This window comes from Paraphaeosphaeria sporulosa, assembly GCF_001642045.1.
Source record: "Paraphaeosphaeria sporulosa strain AP3s5-JAC2a unplaced genomic scaffold CC84scaffold_7, whole genome shotgun sequence".
NCBI classification, from domain to species: domain Eukaryota; kingdom Fungi; phylum Ascomycota; class Dothideomycetes; order Pleosporales; family Didymosphaeriaceae; genus Paraphaeosphaeria; species Paraphaeosphaeria sporulosa.
Window position 1 is genome coordinate 706575 of NW_017253366.1, and position 21658 is coordinate 728232.

Consider the following 21658-nt stretch of genomic DNA (forward strand, 5'->3'; position numbering starts at 1 on the left):
GCGGGAACTGGTCACACTGCACCGTATGCGAACCTGTGGAGCTCTATGAGTGGGTGGATTTCGCCCGCCTCACCTTTCACGTAGCCCCGCACACCGCTTACCCACCCTGTAGCTATCTGCACTGCATATTCACCAGTTCTGCGGACTAGGTTCCCAGGACAGTGACTGTCGGACTGTTCCGCCCGTTCAACCGGTCAGCTTCCACGCCTTGATGCTAGAATCCCCACCCGCGGAAAGTACCTTGCCTGATGGCTCCCACGCAACACCAGTGACACCATCTTTGTGTGCATTCATAGCCTTGATCCGTTTACCAGGGTCCTCGACGCTCCACACCATGACGTTCGTGTCAAGTGAGCCGCTCGCTACGAGCTTCGCGTCGGCATCCCATGCGAGCGCAGTGATGCGTGCAGTGTGTGCAGACCACCTATCGGTGATAATTTTCCAATCACCTGAAGTATTGAAAGCGTAAATCTTGCCGTTGTTTGCACCTGCGGCAATCTTGTCGCCCGAGGCAGAAAAGGCAAGAGCTGATATCGGTGCTGTGGCGCGACGGAGCTCGATACCAGTATCTTTGAGCTCCGTGCCAGAAAGCGTGTAGATGTGGACCAATTTATCATCGCCGCCCACAGCGACATTGGAGCCATGCGCCGCTATGGATGTCGGAGAATATTTGACGGACAATGAGCTCACCTTGTTGCCGTCCTTGTACACTATGATGGCATCGGAAGAGGGCACAAGAACTACATCGGATGCCGCTGCCACACCCTTGGGCTGAAACTTGAGCTCATTCGCAGCGCCGGTAAAGATTTTGTTTTGAACCGAAATAGAACGCAGAGTGTCATCCCAACCGACACTGAGTACGCCGGCCTCACTCTTGGAGTCGGAGGGAACCAGGCCTGCCACGTAGTTGGAATGGCTTTCGCCGTCGACCTTCTCTGCAATGCCTGTGTTGGTGTCCCACGCCAGTATCCGGCCATCGTAACTGCCAGTCACAAAGGTAGATCCTGACAAGGCAGCGGCAGTGATATTCTTTTGGTGGCCACGGACCACACGCGTGGGCTTGGGATTGCCGTCGACAAGATAGTTGAGATTGCCTTCCAGATCAACACTGACAATAAGCCCATCACTGCGGCCCGTGGGCCAGACGACACCCACTTGCTGGTCAGGGATGCTGGGGACGCCCTCGTCGCCCATCCTCCACGTCTGGATGGCCTTGCCGGCTTCCGGGTCCCATATGCGGACGGTCTGGTCCGCACTGGCCGTTACGAAGCGCTTCGAGTCTTTTGCCCAGGAGATGCCGAAGATGCTGCCAGTGTGGACGCCCTCGCCAATCTGGCCCTTTGCCTCTCCCGTCTTGCCGTCGTATAACCAGATGCGCTTGTCTGCACCTACACTAGCGAAGACGGAGCCATCGGGGGAGAAGGCGGTGCCGAAAACGAAGCGGTTGTGCTGCCCTCTGAGGCTAGTGTTGAACTTGAACGGGGCGCCATGGTAGAAGACGAGGCTCGTGTCGTCGGAGCCGGTGGCAGCGCGGAGCGGCCGTTGCTGGCGGATGGAGACGGTGTTGATTTGCGACGAGTGTCCTGATATCTCGCCCACGCTGTTGCCGCTGTCGGCCGTGATGCAGTGCCCAAAGCGCTCCTTGCCGTCGCCCACGGCGATGATGCGCTGCGAGTCACCGTCCCATGCTAGGTCGTTGATGCGTCCTGCAATGATGTGGTATTCGCCTGTTCCCGTCAGCCTCACTCTGCAACGCCGCCCGGGCAGTCTCGCGCTGCCTGCGAGCATGGCCGAGCCATACCCTTTGTAGCTCCCTCGCCCACGCAGTCCCACACACGGACGGTTCCCGAGGCGTCTCCACTGGCAACATAGAAGCCGGAGGGCGCAAAACGCGCGACCGTTGTCTGGGCCGTGTGTTGGGTGTACTGTTTACTGACGGCGGGGTCGTCGATGGACCGCAGGAAGATGGACTTGCCAGCCTATAGCGGGCCGTCAGAATGTGAGGCTGCTCCTCGGCAGGCGTGCGTGGGCGTGCATACCGCGTACGCTATCCGCTCGCCTTTGGGGTCTGAGGAGAGCGGTGTCGGCTGTCCGCGCGTGGTGGTGGGCGATGCGGCCCAGATGGCGTCTGTGTGCCTACGTCAGCTTCGTGTGCGTTTCTCGTACGCGGGGGCTTGTAGCCTTACCAGGAACAAGTGACATTGGAGGTGCGGGCGACTTTGCGAGGTCGTAGGATACGGATTGTAGCTTGTGGTGCCCTTCGTAAGGAGTTGCAAATGTCCCTGTGGGCTGCCTGCGTCAGAGCGCGCGTTTCACGGGCATCCAAGCCAGCCCCTCGTTGGCGGGGCTGGTCCCTGCAGCAGGTGCCACATGAGCTCACGCGAGCGCACCATGGTTATAGGTGCTTGTGTTCCGAATTGAACACTTCACAAACAGGCAGCATAGGAATGCTCCACTACAGGTGAACAAGTATGCAGGAAATCCCTCTCTCTAACCAAGCGAATGTTCAAACATGAGCTGGATACAAACATATATAAGCATCTGGGAAACTCGACGCTTCAAGTCCTTCCGCAGACCCGAGTCCCATCGCATAGAGCTGGTGTCTGCATGTCCTGAGGTTAGGCTTGGTGCCGTTCTGGAGCTGATGTGTCCAGGAGCCTTCTGGCATCTCAACTAGGACCAGGCGCGCCAAGAAGAACCACGTGATAACGCGGGCCCACGGCCCTGCGCGCGACATCCCAGACATTGAAGTTTGTGAGCATCGTCGCCCGCCGACCACCTCTTCTCACTGCTCGGGTTGCGCCAGCAAAATTTGATGGATTTTCAGCGCCCGCGTCGCCAGGCTCCAGTATTCCGTCCCGCTCCCTGCCAGACTCATTGAACCCTTGCACCATGCAAGACGATACCCGCGAGCGGGACTTCCATCATCCATACGAGCCCTACGACATCCAAAAGCAGTTCATGAACGCTGTGTACGATTGCCTGGAGGATGGTAAAGTCGGCATATTTGAGTCTCCTACCGGAACCGGAAAATCGCTCAGCCTCATATGCGCATCACTGACCTGGCTTCGCAATTACAAGAGACGAAATCTCGAGGAGGGGGTCGTTGCAGATGCCGCTAACAGTGACGAGCCCGCATGGATCCTAGAACATGCCAGTAAACAGAAAAAGCAGGCAGCACTTGCTCGAAGGCAGGACCTTGAAAGTCGCATTGCCAAAATCAAAGCCAAGGAGAAAAGGACGAAAGACCGCTACAAGAATGGAGAGCCGCTGAACAAGCGACAAAAGACTGCAGCTGTCAATGGAATTGATGACGCGGACGACGAGCAATTCGCTTTGAATGACTACGAGAGTGACAACGATGGCACCAATCATCAAAAGTCACAAGGCTTGAACGAGCTCGGGCTGTCTACAGAGAATCAAATCCTCCTAGAGCAGATGGGATACTCAGCAAAGCCAAAAGATGAAGATAATAACGAGATCCCTGACGAAACGAAGATATTTTTCTGTTCTCGCACGCATTCTCAACTTACGCAATTCTCAAACGAGCTTAGTCGTGTCAAGATGCCGCCTGCTATAACTCCTGAAGCAGACAATGAGGCGGATAGCGAAGCCTCATTGATAGAAGATGTCAAACATCTCACTTTAGGCTCACGAAAGAACCTTTGCATTAACCCAAAAGTCAGCAAGCTGCGCAGTGCCACCGCAATCAATGAACGATGTATGGAGTTGCAACAGCCCAATACCTCCGCCGAGTGCAAATGTCCATTTATCCCGCGCAGAGGGAATGAAGCTTTAGTGAACGATTTCCGAGACCACGCACTCGCCAAGGTCAGGGACATCGAAGACCTGGGCACCTTGGGTAAGAAGCTCGGAATATGTCCGTACTATGCTTCACGCCCGGCGACCAAGTATTGCGAGGTGAGACTCCGTACTAAGAGCATAAAAAGCATCAACTGACGTGCCCAGATCGTGACGCTCCCGTATCCTCTACTTCTTCAAAAGTCTGCTCGTGAAGCCCTCGATCTATCTCTCAAGGATCACATTGTCATCATTGACGAAGCGCACAACTTAATGGACGCGATTGCCGGAATATATTCGGTCTCTGTCACTCTCCATCAGGCCCAAGAAGCTCGCTCTCAGCTCACAACATATTTGCAAAAGTTTCGCAACAAACTCAAAGGCAAAAACAGGGTATATGTCGCGCAGATACTGCGGCTGATCGACTCGGTCATCGCATACCTGCAGACGAAGGCGGCCAGTTCAATGACCTCCGATGGTATGGTTGATGTTCGCACGTTGCTGACCGGCAAGGGGCTTGACCAGATCAACGTCTACAAGCTTAATGCATACCTACAGGAAAGCCGCTTAGCTCGGAAGGTTGATGGGTACACCACGTATGCAGGACAGGCTCAAGACCCCAGCCAGAAAGGCACCGAACGCCGGAACTCGAGGCAGACCGTTCCCGTTCTAACCCAAGTTCAAGCCTTCCTCATGGCTTTGATGAATCCTTCGGAAGAAGGCCGCTTTTTCTACTCGTCGGACGAGGCCTCCAGTATGACGCTCAAGTACATGCTTTTGGATCCTACCTTCCACTTCAAGGATGTGGTAGAGGATGCCCGTGCTGTTGTTTTAGCGGGAGGTACCATGTCCCCGGTACGTCGATCCTACAAGAACACCATGTGCTGTTGGGGCTAAACGTAACTAGATGAGTGACTATGCAGACCATCTGCTTTCATATCTAGACTGTTCAAAGATCATGACCCTTTCATGTGGTCATGTCATACCTCCTTCAAACTTACTTGCAGTCCCGGTCGTGCAAACTCTGCGAGGAAACGAGTTCGACTTTACTTTCGAGAAGCGTAACTCGGAACAGATGGTAAGGATTCCGCGTGCCGCGCCGGAGACAGGCTAACCGCGGTAGATGATCGACCTCGCACATACCGTGTTGAGTCTCGTACAGCATGTGCCCGATGGTGTAGTGGTTTTCTTCCCAAGCTATTCATACTTGGACACGTGCACTGCCGCCTGGAAAAAGATGCGATCTACATCATCGCCGGAATCTTCCTCGCTGTGGGATTCTATCCTCAACACTAAGCCTATATTTCTCGAACAACGCAGCCAGCCGTCATCGGACAACAGTTCAGCTGCACCGGAAGATGCAAGAGATTCGGTCTTGGGTGCATACAGTAGCGCGGTTGATTTGGGTAAAGGTCGCGGCGCAGTCCTCTTTGCCGTTATTGGTGGCACACTTTCTGAGGGCATCAATTTCAGTGATGCCTTGGGCCGCGCAGTTGCTGTTATTGGGCTGCCTTTCCCAAACCCTCACTCTGCAGAGTGGAAAGCTAAGACACAGTACGTCTCCGCCAAGGCAACAGGTCAAGGACGTGACGGCAAAGCGGCTGCGCGCGACTTTTACGAGAACGTGTGCATGCGAGCCGTGAACCAGAGCGTGGGACGAGCTATCCGACATCGTGGAGACTACGCTGCCATCCTTTTGCTCGACAGGCGGTACGCTGCGCCGCGCATTCAGGCTAAGTTGCCTGGCTGGATCCGGAATAGCCTGGCAAATGGGACGGGAGTCCGAGAGGTGGAAAAACGTCTAGATACATTCTTCGCGGGGAAGAATATATAGGTACGTGCATGCACGACAGACATTGCTAGCACACCTCTTGACGATGTTAGGGAATGATGATCGTCGCGTAGAATAACAGGCTGCGGAAGTGGCGCGTGATCACCGCCCTGTTCAGATCTTTGCAAGCATGAAAACAATAATCCGAGTCAAATAAGGTGGGGAATGACTACGACATGCGTCGAACCCGCACAGCTGCATCGAACCGATTACTTCTGTTGGACTGGTGTTTCGCACAGGGAATCGATCGTCACCCACGCAAACGGACCTTCCGCTGCTGCATCTTTGTCCCACCTTCCCAACTGCCACTGCCATCGTATGGGCAGAGATCTGGCAGGCAGTCAAGACTTATTTACCAAAAGTACATCATGTACCGCTCATCGGCCAGGACTTTTACCCCCATATTGCTTCATCGCTCGCGGCTGCATGTGGAACATTCACGTCTGCTAAGCTCGTTCGTCCGTCGGCCGTGTATACGGAACCCGTGCGATTTGGTGTCTCATTTAGCGTAATTACCCTGCAGGGCACACCTCTGATAGTGAACCTTATCTCAACCAGCCAGGGCGTACCGCCCGAGACGGGTCAAGTACTAGACTGGTGGCTCGTACATGCTGCCGCGAGATTCCTATCACGTTTCGCCGTTTACGTGCTGGACGACGATAGGTACAACAGACTTGAACGAATCTCCTTCCAATCCTGAGTCAGTCTCACACCAACTACACTGACCCATGACCACCATACTCGCGTCTCCGCTGCTGCAGCGATCAGCACTTCCAGACCTCGAGAACCTCTTCGGAGACGCTACGTTTGAAGCTCAACCGACCACGCAGAGCAATACTGCGTCTCCACAATGGAGCGCACCAACGGGAGCAAACGATATGCCTATGACATACGTACACCAGCCATCGGCTGCCGATCCGCAACCGACCGACATAACCCATGATGACGAGAACCTAAGCGCCCTATACCAAGGTCTACCCAGAGACGCCAAAATCGGGATAATAGTTGGAATCGTGGTCATTGTGTCGCTCTCCTTGCTCAGCTGCGGGATGTGCTTCCTCAACTGCAGAAGACGACAAAGAAAACGGAAGGCGCGCCGCGAGAGTCGCGAAGCAGAAACGGTGATGCTGGAGATGGAGATGCGAAACAGACACGCGGAGCCGCAGCGGCGCGTGCGAAAGGGCCTTTGGGATCACTTGAAGCCGGCGGGTGGTGATGGGGCCGTCAATGCAATCCAAATGGCAGAGGCGGAAGCTCGACACGATGCGATGGAAAGAAATCCGCGAGATGGGAGGAATGATAGCATCGTGGAGACCGCGAGGAGTGAGAGTGAGAGTGTAGCGTCGCGTTCGCTGATTTTGCCGCGAGACCGGGTCAGCATTGTGTCGTCAGTACCTAGCGTTATCTCTTCGACGGGCGCGAGGCCAGCTCTGCCTCGAAGTTTTCTGGATAGTGGAACGCGGAGATAAAGGGCATAGCGCGTACATAGATCGCTTCAGTTCAGGCTGTTCCTCAATGAAACCCCATCACGATTGGCAACGCTAGCTCTCCAGCCGGGCTCTAGTACTTGTCAAATTGCGTACCCAGCTTTCCGAAATAGCTACAATGTCATCCTGATGGCGACGCGTGTAGTGACGCGCCGTATCGTGACTACGAATTGTGGATCCCTGATCCCCCGCCAACGGGCGCTATTCACGTCCCGTTGCGGGCTAGCGTGAGTCCTTCGGTCTTACGAGACACAGAAACACGTACCGTGTCTTCAACATCACAAGTCGACTCGAAAACTCCGAATGCATCGCCTCACCGAAATTGGACCCTTTGAAGATTCCTGAGGCAAGTCTACAGTATTTCGCTGGATTGTCGAGCCTGTCTCCGGAAAGCACAGCCCGTCGATAGTCGTGCCCCTAAGCGCCGGCATGCGCCATTGCGACAACATATGATGAAAAGAGCCTGAAATTGCTGTGCTACTTGACGTAGCGATTGAGCTAGCTGAACACTGGCGATGCACCCAGGATGGGGTCAGGAGGATCGGGGCGCATATACCACCGTTGCGCAGACCGAAGATGCAAGCGCGGAATTAGCAGCGCACGGGAAGGAGATCCAAAATGGTGCGCCTAGTCTTGCAAATGGTCACAGCAACGGGCAAATTGGCTCCTCTTCGGGTCCAGATCCATACGATGACACACCAACAGCAGAAGATTACGCATTGCTACCTAAAGTGGCCGACAAACTTCCCTGGGGAGCCTTCCTTGTTGCCATTGTGGAACTCTGCGAGCGTTTCGCATACTATGGTCTCTCTGGTCCCTTTCAGAATTACATGGCGAATGAATACAATGACCCGAATGGCCTCCCAGGAGCCCTAGGCCTGAAGCAATCCCGCGCAACCGCGCTCTCAAATTTCTTTCAGTTTTGGTGCTACATTACTCCAACCCTGGGTGCGATCGTTGCAGATCAGTACCTTGGAAAGTATCTGACCATCAAATACTTTTCGGTACTATACATGCTTGGAATAGTAATATTATTCGTCACAAGCTTGCCCTATTCCATTGAGCATGGGGGTGCATTCCCAGGACTCATCACCGCCATGGTCATCATTGGACTTGGCACAGGGGGGATCAAGAGCAATGTCTCCCCGCTCATTGCGGAGCAAGTACAGTCTACAAAACCTTTCATAAGGCATCTTCCAAGCGGCAAGCGCGTTATTGTGGACCCGGAAGTCACGGTGCAGCGGATCTACATGATCTTTTACATGTGTATCAACGTTGGATCTATATCTGCGATTGCCACTACAACACTTGAGCTGCACGTTGGCTTCTGGGCCGCGTTTCTCCTGCCACTGCTCATGTTTGTTGTGGGATTTTGGGTCCTCGTATCAGGGCGCAAGACATATGTAATCAAACCGCCACAGGGAGGCGTAATAAAGAACTGTCTCAAAGCCCTTTGGATCGCTGCCCGGAACCGCTTCGACCTTGACAGTGCGAAGCCGTCACTCCAAGGACCCGGCCAACAGAGGCATCGCATAACCTGGGATGATAGGTTCATCGATGAGCTCAAGACTGCATTAGTGGCTTGCAAAGTTTTTCTCTTCTTTCCGATCTACTGGCTCGCATTCTCGCAAATGATGAACAATTTCGTTTCCCAAGGTCCGAACCAACATCCCCGAAGTAAATGCACAGACTGACATCCCTCAGCGGGCCAGATGCAACTCCACGGCCTCCCAAACGACATCCTCCCAAACATCGACCCCGTAACCCTCATCGTTCTAATCCCTATCGTCGACCGCCTCGTCTACCCCTTCATCCGCACGCGCCTCCACCTCGCCCTCACACCCATCACGCGTATAACCTGGGGCTTCCTTATCGCCTCGCTCAGTATGGCGTACGCCGCTGTGTTGCAATCACGCATCTACGCCGCCGCACCCTGCTACTCCAGCCCCTCCAACTGCGACGCCGGAAAGATCAGCGAGGGCAAATACGAACCGAACCAAGTCCATGTCGCATGGCAGGCCCCCGCGTACGTCCTCATCGCGCTGAGCGAGATCCTGGCCAGTATCACCGGGCTGGAGCTCGCGTACGCGAAGGCGCCCGAGAACATGAAGAGTTTCATCATGAGCCTGTTCTTGCTGACCAGCGCGGCGGGGAGCGCGCTGGGCATCTTTATTGCGCCGTTTGGGACGGATCCGCATTTGGTGTGGTTTTATGGGGGGCTGGCGGTTGCGGCTGGGGCTACGGGTGGGGTGTTCCACTGGATGTTTAGGGGGGTGGATCGGGGAGTGGATGGGAGGAGGAAGGGGGTAAGTGTGGAGAGTGCGGAGGAGGAGATTGAGTTGTTGGAAAGGGAGAGTGGGGAGTATCGGGAGGCGGCTGAGGCGCGGTTGTAGGCTTGTTGTTTCTGCCTGCGAGGTACAGCTATCATAAATTTAGGAACCAGGTCCGCCAGCCGAGGTGTAACACTCGTGTGTCTGTATGGGCGAACTGTGCGATTCACCGAGACGCTAGAAGGCAAGATGGCGCTAGATACTCGACGTTCAGATGCCTTGCACAACGCTGCGAAACGATCAAACGCTCGAACGTGCCGCCCGACTCAAAACGAACGCACAGTCATACAACATTGTTCTCAGAACAGTGGGCGATTCGAAACAGCGGGCGTCGCTTCGCACGTTTTTCATCTATTCGATCCTGGCGCAAAGCGGCCCGCTGCAGGGTCGCTCAACCGAACCGAAGACCATTCTAGCCCAACTTTACAACCATCACAGATTCAATTGTTTCTTTGTGCATTTGCTCGGGGCGTGGGATCACAATGTGCTCATGGTTTGCTCAAATCGACTAGTATGCGATCCTAGCTCACGCCATCGCCAGTCTGGCGCCCCATGAGTGCATATGCGCAAGTTACGTACCCGACCAGCGCGAGAAACAAAACGGCACTCCGTCAGCGAGAACCGCTGCGTAAGTGGACTTGCGCGCAGTATAGTACAGGCACAGTGCTCTTTGTAAATCCTTCAATTGTGCTTCCAACTCGATGGATGACACAGCAGGAGGATGTCGCACGGTAGCCCAGTTGCCTACGTGCACGACGCACTTGCCGCACACCTAACTCCATACGAATCATTCGAATCCAATTCGATACTTCCTTCCTAGTCTCCTGTCAAAATGAGCTCTTTCCCTCGCGCCGTCCGTACTGTGCCTTTCTCTCTTGTGCTTGACCTATCACGCCTGCGTCTGTCCACTGCAAACACAACCTCCACCCCCACCCCGTGAGACAAACTTGCTCATTCCTGCGCGCTTACCTCCGTTATCTCTAGCAACGGCGTGCGATTGTGCCTCCGTGCCGACTATTCTTGTCAGCTTCTTATAGCTAGTCGTGGTGCCTGCGCTACCGATCACTTCTCTACCGCCCCCACGGCCAGCCGCATACAATGTCGCACTCTATGGATATGTCGATGTCGGGCATGGTAAGTATATACAGGAGAGTTGAGGAGTTGTGCGATGGATTGCTGACTTGTGGTTGGGTAGGATATGGGCACTGCGACGAGCACGGGCGTGATGCCCTCGGGTACTGCGAGCATGGACATGGGCGGGATGGGCGGGATGGATATGGGTGGCGGCGGTGGGAGCGCGTGCAAGATCAGCGTAGGTGACTTCCGTGCTGTGCGAGTCTTTCGGCTAACGATGGGTTTTAGATGTTGTGGAACTGGTACACCGTCGATACCTGTAAGTCGCTCTCTACGACACCTACATGTACCACGAATGCGGTTTTTTGTCGCCCAACATGTCAACCTGAGGTCCATCCCGTCATGAGATACAATTTGGGGACTGTGCCCGACAACATCGAAATCATGTGGACTGACACGAGCTAGGCTTCCTCTCTGAAACTTGGCACAACACTTCCAAAGGCATGTTTGCCGGCTCATGCATCGGCGTCATTTGTCTCGTCCTCATACTTGAGTTTCTTCGACGGGCTGGCAAAGAGTACGCAGACCACTACGCGACGTTTCCATTCACACTGACTGGACTTACACTGACTTGGCACCCGCGCTTTAGGTACGACCGCTACATCCTTGCGCAACACACTCGTTCGCTCGCAGAAGCTAGCCCCGTCCCAGACTCATCGTCTTCCGACGCCGTGAATAAGAACCCGGCAAGTTCTACGACGAGGACTGTTCCCCCGCGCTCGTTCCGCCCCACGATACTACAACAGGCCATCCGCGCCTTACTGCACATGTTGCAGTTTGCGGTAGCGTACTTCGTCATGTTGTTAGCTATGTACTACAACGGATACATCATCATCTGTATCTTCATTGGAGCGTTCCTCGGATTCTTCGTCTTCGGCTGGGAGTCGTTCAACGTGTCGCAGGGTGGTAAAGACCGAATGCAAGAGGAAGTAACGGTATGCTGCGGCTAGGAGGAGCATAGCTCACCAGAGCAACAGCGTGTACAACAGGAGGAACGCAATGCAGGGGGCATATTTCCGTTAATTTTTGTGAAGGATGGGGCACGTCTCATACCTGGCTCCTCAGATGTCTATTACGACGAAGAAGTTGCAAGGATCAGGTACATGACACCCGATGGTAGAACACGCGATGTTCTACTCGACACCTTCACCAAGACAGCATCTTTCTACCTGAACAAGTCGACTATGAACCGCTTTTGGTTGCACAAGACCAATCGGGAAGACGAAGCACCAAAGAACAAGGAAGATTCGATTACGCCCGCACCACCTTTGCGCGGTTCGGTTATATTCTAGCTCAAGGAGCGCATTCACGGAATCGAAATTGATTTTTAAATACAGACATTGCCAAGGTAGAAGCAAGTGGAGTACCGAGGCGCAGGTGTTCGAGTTCACTCTGAACCCCCTGTGCCTCTCGAATATCATGAAGCTGACTCCGGCCTTCACTTCGTCCTCTACAACCCCTGCCGATCTGCCCCTCAGGAAAGCATGATGGGATTTCCCGCTGGGTTTGTTAGCACCTGCTGCCTTCAGAACGGTGACACGGTCACTCACACTCTCCAACCGCCAGCCCCTAAGTGGGTCGATAAGTAAGAGGTTGCTTATTTGTGCTGCAAGTACATTCAGAACCAGTTCAAGACGGCAATTAAGCAGAGATACGTACTGGGCAGCTGTCACAGCCGCAGCTAGAGCCGCAGTTGCAGGTTCCGGAGGAAGCACAGCCGCAGTTGCCCATGGTGAAAGTAATGTGTGGTTTGGACTTCGAAAGACGGAAGTATGTAGACGAGCTCTTAGATCTCTGAGTGTTGTGAGGTGGAGGAATCTCCCCGCAAAGCTGGCCTCTTATATACGCCTCTCTGCGCTGTTTGTGCGGACGATCCAGCGCTCTAGATGGTCCGCACAAGTGCCTCAGCACGCTAAGAGATGCGGTGGCACGCTCTCGGCGCGCGGAGCGCCCCGTAAATGACTTCACAGGTTCGCTTGCGCGCCTGGTCATTGGCTCGGGGCTGGTTGCGAGTGGAGTTTGCGGCCGGGGGCAGAGCCGGGGGCCAGTGAGCGTTTGCGAAGGAGCGGGTGGGGTGGCGAACTTGCAACAAGGTGGGCGGTCTGGGTGGGAAGATTAGTCGTTTGAAAGGGGCGTTTGACATGCGCTGTGGGGGACGGGGGCCGGCTTTGGTAGGATGAGTACAAGCGTGGGGAGGGAAGGGAAGTGTGGCTTGCGGTTTTGAAGGGGGCGAGTGCTTGGAGATGTAAGATGCACTGGTTTCTGTGATTAATGCATGGTGTGGGGAGTGGGGTTTGCCTTTGTGCGTTTGGCAAGGGTAACTGGCACGGGTGCTGATGAGTGCGCGCAGTGGCCTTGGTGTCGAGACGGGTTTGCTTCAGTTGCTTTGGTAGTCCGCAGCGACGAGACAGACCGGAACAATGGAAGGTTTTGCCACACGAAGGCTTTCGACATTATTCTTGAATGCAGGCACATCTGGTGGATGCCATTTGTGAGACCTCGAGCTTACCCTCTCGCGTGGGGCCTGGGTTCAAGAAGGCTGCATATCAATGTGAAAGCGCTCAAGAACGCTTTACGCGTGGTCTATGAAGAGCCTCGTAGTCTTTAACAGACCTGATATAGCTTCATACGATGACTAGGAGGAAAGGTGCCTCTTGCAGCACGAGATGTAGTACTACTTTGTGATGATGAGTGTCGACATCAATCAACAGCTTTGGACCTATGAGAAAGTATAAGTAAAGCTCAAAATCCCTCACTGACAATCCGCACTTCACAGCTGCGGACACATGAAAACAGGATTCCATTCACAGTGATAGGGTCGCTTTGAAAAGCGATTTCATTCACTACATGTGGAGGCGTGCTGGCGAACTTAAAAGGACCATAAGACGATCAAACAGAGCCGAGGCCAAAACAGTCTATCTAAATTTTCATGTCCACAGACGGAGGTAAACTCCATCTAGGCTAGCAATGCGATCTTGAGCGCCATAAGGTAGCATCGGACTGAAGGTGTCATGGCGATGAACAGCACCACCACGTCTAATAACAAGGTCCCCAGCATCCTCCTCATGATACTCGCCTTGGTCATAGTACGTGCTGGATCGGCCTTGGAAGGGTATGAACACAACCTCTGCCGCTCCTGACTTTTCTTCTTCACACTCGCTTGAACTGGATAGCGCGAGAATGAAAGCATAAAAGAAGTGTCTGGGTCCGACTTGGGGCGGCCCCTCTTGTTTCCCACGTATGTTTGCCACTTGGAGGCATCGGTCGCAGCCTAATGGTAGTCTAGATACATTGATCGAATGGCTGGTGTGCTGGTGATGGTGATGGTGATAAGACGGGACAGGCAGCGACGGTGAAGGCGGTGGCCCGTGCGGTCGCGGTTGCCCCCAACGACGTCAGGGCCGCAAGCAGACAAAGCTGTGCGCCCGCCACAGCGAAGATCGATGTCTGCCGCCGCACATCCTTGATCTTGCGCCCACGCACGCTACCACGCACCCCGAGTGTTTCGCCCCAGCTGCGTCTGCTAAGCGTACTACTGTGGACAAGGTTTCCTGTCGCATACTTTCTCTTTGATCGTGCGCCCGCCGCAGACAGCCCACCATGGCCGACGCACGCGGCGAATACTGGTACCTCGACGACGGCGTCGAGCCTACCAAGATTACGGTGCCCGAGTTGCGTAGCATTCTCCTCAAGCACGGCGTACATTACCCAGCCTCGGCGAAAAAGCCCGCCCTCGTTGAACTCTTCACGGTCAACGTGCTTCCTCAAGCTGCAAAGATCCAGCGGCAAGCGGCGCGCACTGTGCGTTCCACACGCGGCATAGTCGATGTGCCTTCCAGCGCGAGCACTACGACCACCGATGACGCCGAGGACGAAGATACCCTGATTCCGCCGCCTTCAGCAGTGCGGCAGACGCCGCGGCGTAGGACGCGCGCAACCACAGCCGAACACGAAGAGGAAGAGCCTGCGCCGGCGCGCACGCCTGCACGCCGTGCGAAAACACCCTCACGAACGGTCCCGAACAAGCACGCTCGCGATGCTGATGCCGACACCGACGGGCAGCCAGCGTATCAGCGCACCCGAAAGAGCCTCGCCCCTCAGACAAAGGAGCCCACGCCAGACCCGGAAGCATGGCATCGCCCGACGGCAGACAGCCCTTTCACGCAAGAAAACCCGTTTCAGAGCGGTAGCTCGCCGGCTCCCGAGGCGCACGCGCGCGATCGTCGGAGAAAGACCATGGGATTCGAACAGAAAGAGAGGCGCAAGAGTGATGCGACCCGCAGGAGGACGTATCAGCCGCAAGTCAGCCAGCAAGACGACGGCGTGGTCGTTCCTACCCGGAAAACTTTCGAGATGCCCGTTGCTCGTGTCAAGAAGGAGCAAGCAGTAGTTGCAATGCCGGATAGCGGCGACGAGGGCGAAGAGTACACACCTGAGGAGCAGTTGGAACTGGTTCGGGAACGTGCTGAGAATGGCCAGGTGGATATCCTGCCTCCACGACGACGCAGGGATCCCTCTAAAACGGCCAGCACTGTCCAGGCCTTTTTGCTGACGCTCTTCGCGACCGCATTCGCCCTGCTTGGTGGAGTCTGGCGGGAGGAGAAGTTCGCGATCGGCTTCTGTAACACCGGCTCTGTTGCTCCGACAGCCATCGCTGGGGTCGAAATCCCAGAGTTTGCGACTGGGCTTCTTCCTCAGTGCGAGCCATGCCCGCCCCATGCATACTGCTACCCCAAGCTGCAAGTCGAGTGCGAGAAAGACTTCATCAAGAAGCCCCACCCGCTGTCCTTTGGAGGCTTACTCCCTCTGCCTCCGACCTGCGAGCCCGACACCGAAAAGACGCGCAAGGTCACCCAAGTCGCCGACCACGCCGTGCAAATGCTTCGGCAACGCCGTGCACAATACGAGTGCGGTGAGGAGGACGCCAAGGGCAACGTGGTCCAAAGCCCTGAGGTAAGCGTATCAGACCTCAAAGAGGGATTGCTAGCCAAGAAGAGCAAAAGCCTATCGAATGCCGAGTTTGAAGACCTATTTGCCAAAGCTCTCGGCGAGATACCGGCAAGGCAGGAAGTGGTCGAGCAAAGCGACGGGTAAGTTTGGGACTCCTTTATATTCCTATAATCGTATGTGTCTGACCGCACTGTACTAATCAGATCTCTTGCTTCTAATACAGAACTACCGGAGAACGACGACTCGCTTCAACATCCCTTGCAGAGCTCACCCTTGCCTGTAGTATCCGAAGATCCCTTAGAGAGTCACTGGAACGACATATTCTCGAGATTGTAGGCCTCGTCCTATTCATCGCAAGCGGGGCGTACGGCAAGCACACCATTACGTCCAACCGAGCTCTCGAAGCTCACGCGAAGCAACTGGCTAGCGATGTCTTCGATCGCCTGGCCAATCAGTCCGCCCTGGCCCAGCAAGAACCAGGCGCATACCAGGATCGTGGGCTTAGCATGAACCAGCTCCGAGATGACGTTCTACGCAATGAGTTCTCGTCTTCGCGGCGCATGAACCTCTGGAAGCGGGTGCAGAAGAAGGTGGAGCACAATTCGAACATCCGCGCTGCGGTACGAGAAGGTGCTAGCGGCGATGTCACGCGCATGTGGGAGTGGATCGGACCTGTTCGGTTGCTGGAAGATGGGTACAGCAGTGGGAAGCGCGACGGTGGACGGCGCAGTCTGGGCTGGACATCGACGCCCGGTAGCAGTCCACCTGAAGTCAAAGACATGAAGGAGGGCCAGCGTTGGGACGACGGCCATCCGCAGTACTAGTCTGCTCTTCTTTTCGTGTCCACGTTATCACGTTTTTTTGCCGCGTCGTGTGTGTGGCGGGTTTTCGGAAAGACTTGGGCGTTCAATGATACCACAGCTTATCTTTTAGCCAGCTACTCAATTTGTCTTCCACTCATTTCCAGCTCTCCTACCTCACAGCACGCAAGCAATGTGCACCCTAGATTGCCTCGATTACACTCGTATCCAAAAACGTCTCCAGCTCCGCCCGCGACATGGGCGCGCGCCGGTCGCTCTTTGCGAGCATCGCGTCCTCGTCGACCAGCAACGGCATCAGCTCCTCGTCCTTCCACGTCCCGCTCCACTTGTGGTCCGCCCAGACAGCTTCCACGACTTCAGCGTCCATGCCGACTCTGTCGGCGACGAAGCTGTACACGCTGGCGTTGGGGTGATTGTACACCTCGAGTGTCTGGTTGAGCGCGCGCACGAAGGCCACGATGTCGGCGCGCTTCTTGGGGTCGGCCAGCTTGTCGGTTGTCGTGTAGAGGCTGTAGACTTCGCGGTAGGTGGTGGCTGATTTCGCCGGGGGTCAGCTACGCACCGCAGACGGCATGAAGCAAGGCCATGGGAGGAAGAGGGAAAGGGGGTATGCATACCGTTCTGAAACACAACAGCGTTGTCCTTCCCAATGGCCCGGATGCCCAGCTCCACCGCCGGCTCCCAGATGCCAAACGCATCGACCTGTCCGCCCTTCAACATGGCGGGCAGAGTCCCGCTCCCGCACGGCGCCTTCATGCACACATTCCCGCTCACAATACTATATGCGCCGTCGTTGACCCCAGCCGAGGCGAGCATGCGCTGCACGAAGATGGCGGCAGAGGTGCCGGGCATCGACCCGATTTTCTTGCCCTTGAGGTCGGCAAGGGATTTTACATTGGCCGGGGAAGAGGACCGCGCGACGAGGCGGTACGACACTTCGGTGATGATGTAGATGAGGCGGAGCGACTTGTGATTGGCGTATTGCTTGAGGCCTTGGGTTTCGGCGTTGGCGGCGAGGTCTGCGGTTGTCATTAGCTTTTCAACCTGTTGGCTTGTATGTTGATGGATGGGATGGGATGGGTGGGCTGTGTGTACCGATGCTGGAGTCGGAGGCCAAGTTGGCGACGCCGCCCGAGGAGAGCGTCGCGGGGGAGGAGCCTTTGTAGAAGTTCTTGATGGCGTAGGCCTGGGGCGTGTGCTCAATCCATTGGAGGGAAGTGGCGATTTTGAGGGCAGAGATGTTGGGGAGGAGGGCGAAGGGGAGGAGCAGGTGTGTGAGGTACATGGTGAGCAAGTGATGGGTTTGGGAAACCGGATTGGAGATTGGGATGGCATTTTCGAGATGCTTGTGAACTTTATTCGGTTCCTGCAACTGCTGATTGTCTTGCTTTCACGCTGTGTTGTTTATGTCTGATATGAGCAGGGATGTTGGTTGTCTGGAAGATGCTTTTCATATGCTGCGCGACTGTGCGCACAACTGCCGAAGAATAAGCTAGTTATTGTTGCCAAAAAGGCAAGAATGCGATGCTTCCCTTTTTACAATGGCGTATGTTGCCGTATGAAATGTGTCCAATAGGACTTGTAACATTGCACATGAGACCCTAACTTGGTAAAACATCCATATGATGGCGTTGGGGTAATATGCCAAGCGACATTGAGACCTTCCTTAGTGATAGCAGAAACCCATAGAACCATAACGCCGACGCATGCACCCCGCAGACCCACGTTCGTGGACTCTTGCGTGTAGGCGCATTTGTGCCTAGTGTGCCTGTATCCAGCCAAGCATTAGACCGTACGCCTGAGTCTGTGCCTGCTTGATTTTCGAGTCATCGTAGTCCCCGTAGACCGCGAAGCCGTGAGGCACACCCGAGAAGACCTGAACCTCATGTTCGACCTGGTTCTTCTCCAATGTTTGCCGTCCGGGAGTGAGAACCTCCTCTTCTGGGAACAGCGGGTCGTCCTTGACTGCGACGATGTACATGGGCGTCTTCACTGCTTCCAGGTCTTCTTTCGTCACCATCGTGCCATGAGCGATGGCTCCGGCCTTGATGACAGGTGCTTTCTTCACCGTGCCCTGTTCCTCATCCTTGGGTGCTTCTTGACCCCAAGCTACTGTGTCTGGATGCTCACCTGCCAGTATGAGGATATACTTGGCACCGAAGCAGTAGCCCACGCCATAGATGCCGCCCCCGTTGGCAACCGCATCAGCGAACTCTTCTTTCGCGCCCTCGACTACCTTGTGCAGAATCGGCATGACCTTCTCAGGTGTATGCCTTGCGAGCCACATATCAATCATGAAAGACTTGATACCCTCGGCACTCTTCATCTTGATTGTTTCGAGCCATGACGCGTCCTTTGTGAGCTCGGCCATGTTGACCGTGTTGGGAGCGGGGTCATTGTCGAACTGGTCTGGCATAACGACTAGGTAGCCCTCGGCGGCATATTTGTCGGCCTGGAGCTGGTTGTTCGTAGACTTGATACCGGTACCGCCTGTAAGGAGCAGCAGGAGCTTGGAAGGTGAATGCGGATAGTCTGAGGGCTTCGTTACGTATACGTCGACACCGCCGAGCTTCGTCAATTCACCAGAGGGTACTTCACCCTCTGGCGTAGGCCTGTCTGTTGTGCAATGTTCCTAGAGATTATCAGCGAGAGCATACCAACTGCAGCCGCTACCTGCTTACACCCATGGTTGGACCTTCCTGGGCTATGCTGTCGCCAGGAATGGGGCTCTGGCCTGGCGCAGCGGGAGAAGGCACATGAAGTGCGGGTGTTTCTTGCGCATCGCTCTCGGGCGCTCTGGTTGCAATCTCGTTGTCGGCCATGATTGTTCTGGAATTGTTTCTGTTGCTGCTGCGAGTCCACTGTTGCTTGGTTGTGAGCTGAGGGTCCGGCCAATTACGTAGCCTAGCTTGGCTGCGCCTGCCATTAGTGCGGGGCTGGCGCCTTCCATTTTCATCACGTGAAATACTTTACGCGTCGACGCGTCGCGCAGGCAAGCACGACCGCCCGCCTCTCCACTCTCCACTTCCGCACAACACAACACCCACGCGTTACTTTATCCCGACGTGTGTGTTACACCTCAAATATGGCAGAACAAGCAATCACACAAGGTGCTATCAGGTATGTGTTCCTGCAAAGTGTGGCAACATGCCAGCTAACACCATTGCAGGAGCATCTTCGAATCCAGCGGCCCTTCCGTAGAACATCCGGTGCTGCAATGCGTGCAGATAAAGACGATGGATCCCAAGGGGGGAGAAGGTGGCAATGTCCAGCGCTTTCGTGTTGTCCTCAGTGACATCCGAAATTTCATTCAGACCATGATCGCGACGTGTGAGTGGATGTCGTGTGCGAATCCATTTGTCATGTGCTGACACTTCAAAGCGGCAAACGACATAGTTCTTTCTGGAAAGCTCAAGAAGGGCTCCATTGTTCGGCTTCTGAAGTTCAACCCGCAGCAGGTGAAGGAGAAGAAGATTCTCATCATCATGGACTTAGAAGTCCTTGACCAGTATGGCGAACATGACAAGATCGGTCAGCCGGAAGCGCTCGAGATTGTGAAATCGGAGCCGCAACCCGCCGCCATCTCCGGGGGCGGTTTCTATGGCTCGCGACCCGAGCAGCAGCAACAGGCACCGCAGCAACAACAGCGATCGCTTCCCGTCCATCAGAACAACCAAGGTACCTCCACGCACCCGCATCTGTACCCCATTGAGTCGCTGTCTCCGTATGCACACAAGTGGACGATCCGCGCGCGATGCACACACAAAGGCGATATAAAGACATGGCACAACCAAAAGGGCGAGGGAAAGCTGTTCTCTGTGAATTTGTTGGACGATACTGGCGAGATTCGCGGCACGGGCTTCAACGACGTTTGCGAGCGACTGTACCCAATCTTCGAGGAAGGCGTGGTGTATTATATCTCTGCGCCGTGCAAGGTGACACTAGCAAAGAAGCAGTTCTCAAACCTACCGAACGACTACGAGCTCCAATTCGACAGGGACACAGAGGTTGAGAAGGCTGAAGATCAAGACAACAAGCCCCAAATTCGGTACAACTTCACGAAAATTGGGGACCTTAACAACGTGGAGAAGGATACTACCATCGACACTATCGGTGTGTTGAAGGAAGTCGGCGAAGTCAGCACGATCACGTCCACAAAGACCAACAAGGACTTCAGCAAGCGAGAGCTGACACTAGCTGATGACAGTCAAACGTCTGTTAGGCTCACAATATGGGGTAACTCAGCTCAATCGTTCGAGGCGCCTCTGGAGTCTATAATTGCTTTTAAGGGCGTCAAAGTTAGTGACTTTGGTGGCCGAAGTCTGAGTCTGCTGAGCTCCGGAAACATGACCATCGACCCCGATATCGATGAGGCACATAAGTTGCGTGGATGGTTCAACGCTGCTGGTCAGAATGTAACGTTCTCGACCCATCAAAACATGGCGTCTGCAGGTGGCGGTCAGAGGAACGAGACTAAGCTCATCTCTCAGATCACGGAAGATGAGAATTATCTACAGATGGACGCGCCCTCATACTTTAATCTGAAGGCATCTGTCGTCTTCATAAGGAACAGCCCTACGTTTGCGTACCCGGCCTGCTCTACTGAAGGCTGCAACAAGAAGGTCATCGAAGAGAACAGCGGCGAGTGGTGGTGCGAAAAGTGCCAGAAGAAGTGGCCTGAACCGTTGTTCCGATATGTCCTGGGCATCAACGTCTCTGATCACACCGGTCAGATGTGGTTAAGCTGCTTCGACGACACGGCCCGCACAATCATGGGCATGTCGGCCAATGATCTCATGAAGCTTAAGAACGACAGCGAAGAGAATTCTACCCAAGACTTCAATACTGCTATGCAGGAGGGTACATGCAGGACATTCAACTTTAGGGTTAAGGCCAGGATGGAGACGTACAATGACCAGCCCAAGTGAGTAATGCTGCACATGGCGCTTGACATTCGGCTGACAATGATACAGGCCTCGGTACCAGGTGATGGGGATCAGCACACTCAACTATGCCCAGGAAGCCAACAAGCTTGCGCAACTCATCAAGCAGTACGACATGGACGGTGACAGCTTGTTTGTATCATAGAAGAATGGGCTGGATGTGCCGAGGCTGGAGCCGGTCTTGTGTTGCTGCAGTTTTGCCATGGCGCGAAGTCATTTGAAAGTCGCGGTATATGAAGACGTGCGACAAACGTTGACCATTCAGCAGTTGACAGGATTGTAGCTATATGACTGTGTTAATGTCACGTAAATGCATTGAAAACGAGCCTTTCTGCTTGTCAAACTTCCTGATTAGGCATGT

At 54.7% G+C, this 21658-nt stretch overlaps 11 protein-coding genes across 11 annotated transcripts; 7 read left to right on the top strand and 4 right to left on the bottom strand.

The window, feature by feature from the left end:
* Positions 1 to 49: 49 nt before the first annotated feature.
* CC84DRAFT_1165851 (tricorn protease domain 2-containing protein) lies at positions 50 to 2299 on the bottom strand. Its single transcript, XM_018178810.1, has 4 exons — positions 2187 to 2299; positions 2040 to 2128; positions 1802 to 1979; positions 50 to 1727 (listed from the first exon to the last, which is right to left on the bottom strand). Exons 1-4 carry the CDS (start codon positions 2200 to 2202, stop codon positions 187 to 189), a joined length of 1824 nt encoding a protein of 607 aa, XP_018034006.1. The 5' UTR covers positions 2203 to 2299; the 3' UTR covers positions 50 to 186.
* Positions 2300 to 2892: 593 nt separating this feature from the next.
* Positions 2893 to 5635, top strand: CC84DRAFT_1096055 (TFIIH basal transcription factor complex helicase subunit; the record flags this gene model as incomplete). The annotated part of the gene is made up of 4 exons (XM_018174646.1): positions 2893 to 3921; positions 3970 to 4656; positions 4709 to 4879; positions 4925 to 5635. The coding sequence occupies 4 exons, from the start codon at positions 2893 to 2895 to the stop codon at positions 5633 to 5635; spliced, it is 2598 nt and encodes an 865-aa protein (XP_018034007.1).
* Positions 5636 to 5685: 50 nt separating this feature from the next.
* On the top strand, positions 5686 to 6252 carry CC84DRAFT_861659 (uncharacterized protein). Its single transcript, XM_018187672.1, has one exon. The coding sequence runs from the start codon at positions 5809 to 5811 to the stop codon at positions 6142 to 6144; it is 336 nt and encodes a 111-aa protein (XP_018034008.1). The 5' UTR covers positions 5686 to 5808; the 3' UTR covers positions 6145 to 6252.
* A 108-nt stretch (positions 6253 to 6360) lies between these two features.
* CC84DRAFT_1177620 (uncharacterized protein) lies at positions 6361 to 7101 on the top strand (the record flags this gene model as incomplete). Its single annotated transcript, XM_018180294.1, has 1 exon — positions 6361 to 7101. One exon carries the CDS (start codon positions 6361 to 6363, stop codon positions 7099 to 7101), a length of 741 nt encoding a protein of 246 aa, XP_018034009.1.
* A 297-nt stretch (positions 7102 to 7398) lies between these two features.
* Positions 7399 to 9791, top strand: CC84DRAFT_1165853 (PTR2-domain-containing protein). Its single transcript, XM_018178811.1, has 2 exons — positions 7399 to 8775; positions 8824 to 9791. The coding sequence occupies exons 1-2, from the start codon at positions 7635 to 7637 to the stop codon at positions 9510 to 9512; spliced, it is 1830 nt and encodes a 609-aa protein (XP_018034010.1). The 5' UTR covers positions 7399 to 7634; the 3' UTR covers positions 9513 to 9791.
* A 774-nt stretch (positions 9792 to 10565) lies between these two features.
* Positions 10566 to 11533, top strand: CC84DRAFT_1188283 (Ctr-domain-containing protein; the record flags this gene model as incomplete). The annotated part of the gene is made up of 5 exons (XM_018180980.1): positions 10566 to 10583; positions 10645 to 10761; positions 10812 to 10842; positions 10989 to 11100; positions 11173 to 11533. 5 exons carry the CDS (start codon positions 10566 to 10568, stop codon positions 11531 to 11533), a joined length of 639 nt encoding a protein of 212 aa, XP_018034011.1.
* A 508-nt stretch (positions 11534 to 12041) lies between these two features.
* On the bottom strand, positions 12042 to 12752 carry CC84DRAFT_862203 (uncharacterized protein). The gene is made up of 4 exons (XM_018187673.1): positions 12667 to 12752; positions 12243 to 12595; positions 12134 to 12189; positions 12042 to 12083 (listed from the first exon to the last, which is right to left on the bottom strand). Exons 2-3 carry the CDS (start codon positions 12573 to 12575, stop codon positions 12181 to 12183), a joined length of 342 nt encoding a protein of 113 aa, XP_018034012.1. The 5' UTR covers positions 12576 to 12595; positions 12667 to 12752; the 3' UTR covers positions 12042 to 12083; positions 12134 to 12180.
* A 1431-nt stretch (positions 12753 to 14183) lies between these two features.
* On the top strand, positions 14184 to 16357 carry CC84DRAFT_1096387 (sister chromatid separation protein-like protein; the record flags this gene model as incomplete). The annotated part of the gene is made up of 2 exons (XM_018174663.1): positions 14184 to 15673; positions 15757 to 16357. 2 exons carry the CDS (start codon positions 14184 to 14186, stop codon positions 16355 to 16357), a joined length of 2091 nt encoding a protein of 696 aa, XP_018034013.1.
* Positions 16358 to 16435: 78 nt separating this feature from the next.
* CC84DRAFT_862334 (periplasmic binding protein-like II) lies at positions 16436 to 17940 on the bottom strand. The gene is made up of 3 exons (XM_018187674.1): positions 17450 to 17940; positions 16972 to 17373; positions 16436 to 16888 (listed from the first exon to the last, which is right to left on the bottom strand). The coding sequence occupies exons 1-3, from the start codon at positions 17637 to 17639 to the stop codon at positions 16536 to 16538; spliced, it is 945 nt and encodes a 314-aa protein (XP_018034014.1). The 5' UTR covers positions 17640 to 17940; the 3' UTR covers positions 16436 to 16535.
* Positions 17941 to 18113: 173 nt separating this feature from the next.
* On the bottom strand, positions 18114 to 19176 carry CC84DRAFT_1096148 (alpha/beta-hydrolase; the record flags this gene model as incomplete). The annotated part of the gene is made up of 2 exons (XM_018174654.1): positions 18114 to 18986; positions 19036 to 19176. 2 exons carry the CDS (start codon positions 19174 to 19176, stop codon positions 18114 to 18116), a joined length of 1014 nt encoding a protein of 337 aa, XP_018034015.1.
* A 187-nt stretch (positions 19177 to 19363) lies between these two features.
* Positions 19364 to 21625, top strand: CC84DRAFT_1165858 (replication protein-like protein A 70 kDa DNA-binding subunit). The gene is made up of 4 exons (XM_018178812.1): positions 19364 to 19474; positions 19524 to 19684; positions 19736 to 21278; positions 21328 to 21625. The coding sequence occupies exons 1-4, from the start codon at positions 19440 to 19442 to the stop codon at positions 21440 to 21442; spliced, it is 1854 nt and encodes a 617-aa protein (XP_018034016.1). The 5' UTR covers positions 19364 to 19439; the 3' UTR covers positions 21443 to 21625.
* The last annotated feature ends 33 nt before the right edge of the window (positions 21626 to 21658 follow it).